This window comes from Nannospalax galili, unplaced genomic scaffold (assembly GCF_000622305.1).
Source record: "Nannospalax galili isolate Female #2095 unplaced genomic scaffold, S.galili_v1.0 scaffold59, whole genome shotgun sequence".
In the NCBI taxonomy this organism is placed as follows: Eukaryota; Metazoa; Chordata; class Mammalia; order Rodentia; family Spalacidae; genus Nannospalax; species Nannospalax galili.
The window spans coordinates 1049101-1052529 of NW_008344412.1; the positions used below are offsets into that span (position 1 = coordinate 1049101).

Here is a 3429-nt window from a genome sequence, read left to right on the forward strand (position 1 = left end):
TATGTATAACTGTAACAATTCAACTATAAACCTAAAAATTTATAGCCAATTTTGAAAGAGATGCATCTTAGCTCAGGAAATTGTTATTGAAATTGTCAATGCAATTGTAATGAAATGCTTCTTCTAAGTATGTGCTTATTAAATAATTTAAAAAGTAATAATAAAAATATTAAAACAGCCGGGCGTGGTGGCGCACACCTTCAATCCCAGCATTCAGGAGGCAGAGGCAGGCGGATCTCTGTGAGTTCAAGACCTGCCTGGTCTACATAGTAAGTTCCAGGACAGCTGGGGCCACAGGGAGACCCTGTCTCAAAAAGACCAAAGGAATAAATAAAAATAAAACAAACAAACAAACAAACAAAAATAGTCCATAGACTAAAATACTCAGTTTAACCACAAATATTGCTATAATTAGTAATGTATTTCTAACAACAAATTCAATATTACTACAAAATGTGCTTATAAAACTAGATATCCATAAATCTATGTCTTTTGTATTTGCACACAAATTCAAATATGGTAAGTCCACTATTCTCACTGAATAGTGGAAAAAAATAATCTGTAAAGAATACATAGTTGATATATAACTAGGTCATCTAGCTAAAAGCCACAAGAACCGTAAGAAAATGTTACTTAAGCACCACCCGTACTTATATTCCTGAAATTTTGCACTCAAAGATCGTCTATGCTGCGTCACTCAGGTAAACAAGGTGAGTCTGAGACAATCACTCCTTCTTATTCAGTACTTGCACTCAAAAGTCATCCACTATGGAAATGTAGCTGAAAAAGTTAAGGCTTCCCATTTTCACCTTTATTCAGTGTATGTAAAAACTGAGAAGACAGACTACTAAATGACATTGAATAAACCTAGTGGCAAAAGTCTAAGCATCAAATAATGATTATTTAGAGTGTACCATCCATCCCATAGATATTTTATGGGCAGTGAGAGACATGTCACTCAGTCTTTTGGTCTTTCTTACTAAATATTTGCAAACCACTATTTGCTTTCATAGCCACAAATCCTAAGCACAATAAACCAGCACTCTAAATCTTAAAAATCACTAAGTTTTAGCAAAATTACCTAAAGGAGAGCTCAAAGGGCATTTGTACAGGTGAGCGCTTACTTACTGAGATGGCACTGATTCTTCTTGGCTGAGTGCACACTATCCTGCATGCAGATCCTTTTCCTCTTTCAATGTAGTTATCCAAAATGAACTGAGTAACCTGAGTGGTTTTGCCACAACCAGTTTCACCACTTATTACTGCTACCTGATGGTTATTGATTAAATTTACCAATTCCTATTTCAAAAGAGAAAATAAAAACAATATATATTAAATCTGAAAAGAATACTTAAAATCCTGTTCAAATTAAATGGTAAATTGAGTACCTGGAAGACCTGACCTTTAAGGAAGTAACTTCTTTCTTATAAATTTTAGATAAACAATAATATTTTTAACACTCACTGTATTACCAAAACCATCACTCTACTACTTCCAAAGGCAGTAAAGCTTGTATTTTAATATGCAAAATAATTTAAAAACCTTTTTCTAAGGGCTGGGCGTGGCGCACAACTTTAATCCCAGCACCTGGGAGGCAGAGGCAGGCAGGGATCTCTGTGAGTTCAGGACAGCCTGGTCTACAAAGGGAGTTCCAGGCCACTGGAGCTCCAGGGAGACCCTGTCTCAAAAAGACCAAAACAAAACAAAACAAAAAACAAGAAGAAACACTATGTCTAAAATTTTTTTATATCTACAATACAAAAATGATACACAATGTATCATCAAAAAATTTCAAGCTTGCACACTAACATAGCTGGTCATTTGGTCCTTAGTACCTCCATATACCTATGGATGGGTTCAGCATCTACAGATCTGACAAACCACATGTGAAAATTTTTGAACTACCTACCTATACTGAACTTCTCATAATTCCCCTAAACAATTTATTATTAGAGATATTATAAGTCACCAAAGGTGATTAATCACTAAAGGTGGTTTAAAGTGTACAAAGACATCTATGCAGTTTATATGAAAATTGTGTATGAGGGACTTGAGCATTTGAGGATCTGGTATGCACAGGAGGGCCTAGAACCAATCCCCCACTGTGAGGGACAACTATGCTGAGAAGTGGAATGTAACTCATTCATTCAACAAACAGATATTGGATGCCAATATAATGCCAGATACTGTTTCAAGTAGACAGAGACGTAGAATGAACAAAACAGACCCTATCCTCAGAACTTACATTGGACTAGGAGGGGAACACACACAGATGTCAGGTGGTAATAAGTGCTATGAAAAGCAAAGAAAAAGAAAAATAAATAAGGTTGGGAGGACAGAGAAGGATTCAGGATTATAATATTCTAGGCAGGGGAACTGTGTGCTGAAATGTTAGCAAATTAAACACTTTATTTTGGCAGTGTCTCAATTTTAACTCAAGTGCTTGGACCTGAATTAAAAGCAACATATCTTCCAAAGAAACATATATGAAAACTCTATTTTTTAAGCTCCAAAGGGTTCAATAATGGACACAAGTAATAGAAAACTGTCTCATAACCAATGTTTTTTTTCCTTCTTGCCCTTCAACAACTTGAAAGAATTAAGGTAACTTGTGTATAGTAAAGGTTTATTAACTTCTGTCCCCTCCCTATGGAACTTCATTTCAAAAAATGATGGTAGCTATTATGCAATCAAAGCATTACAAAGCACTTTTTTTACCTTTTGCATTCCATATGAAGGCAGCTTTTCTCTGAAACGCTGAAATTTAAAAAAAAGTTCATTTTCACAGAATAACAAACTATAATCAAAATACATCATAGTTCAATGTGTTAGACCATGAATATTTTTACTACCTTACACTATGCATGAAATATCAAGACTTAAAAACAGAATTACATAACATTTAACAAGAGGCCTATCCTTCAAAGTAAAATGCTATCTGCTCAGTTATCTCATCTAATGACATTACGATTACTAAATCACTTTACTTTGCTTCATATATTCATCTTAGATCTGATTTTGATGGCACATTCTGTTCCCTACTCATCAGTGCGCCATTTACTAATTTAACAGGCACTAGAGCAGGTATGAAGATGACTTTAGGATACAATACCTGCCTTTGAGGCTAAGAAAAATTTAGCCATTTCAGGACAGTCGTCGTTAAGTCAAATTCTGGCCATCAATGCTGCAAAAGTTTTATTTACTTCACAGGGCTGCCACAAGGTCTCAGTGATAAACTTTTACATGTAAAAACGACAGTGTCTGAAACACAAAAGCTTCTGCATAAACTTAAGATTTGTTGGTTAACACTGGAATACCAATTCTTTGATTTATGCAACAACTACTTGTGAATTTTGTAAACTATTAGGAAACCCTACAGGCACACTAAACAGAAACACTAAACTCTAAGAAGTGCTAAGATTTACATTC

At 34.9% G+C, this 3429-nt stretch overlaps 1 protein-coding gene across 5 annotated transcripts in view; it reads right to left on the reverse strand.

Annotated features, from left to right (window-relative positions):
- Dhx36 (DEAH-box helicase 36) overlaps positions 1–3429 on the reverse strand; it is a 54690-nt gene that overhangs the window by 36915 nt on the left and 14346 nt on the right. For 4 of the 5 annotated variants that reach the window (XM_029567164.1, XM_029567163.1, XM_008840631.2 and 1 more), the window contains exons 5-6: positions 2719–2757; positions 1129–1299 (exon numbers count right to left, since the gene is read on the reverse strand). In XM_029567164.1, the coding sequence (XP_029423024.1) occupies positions 1129–1299; positions 2719–2757 (210 nt within the window). The remainder of the gene's footprint in view (positions 1–1128; positions 1300–2718; positions 2758–3429) is intronic. The other variant, XM_029567162.1, reaches the window with a different exon arrangement.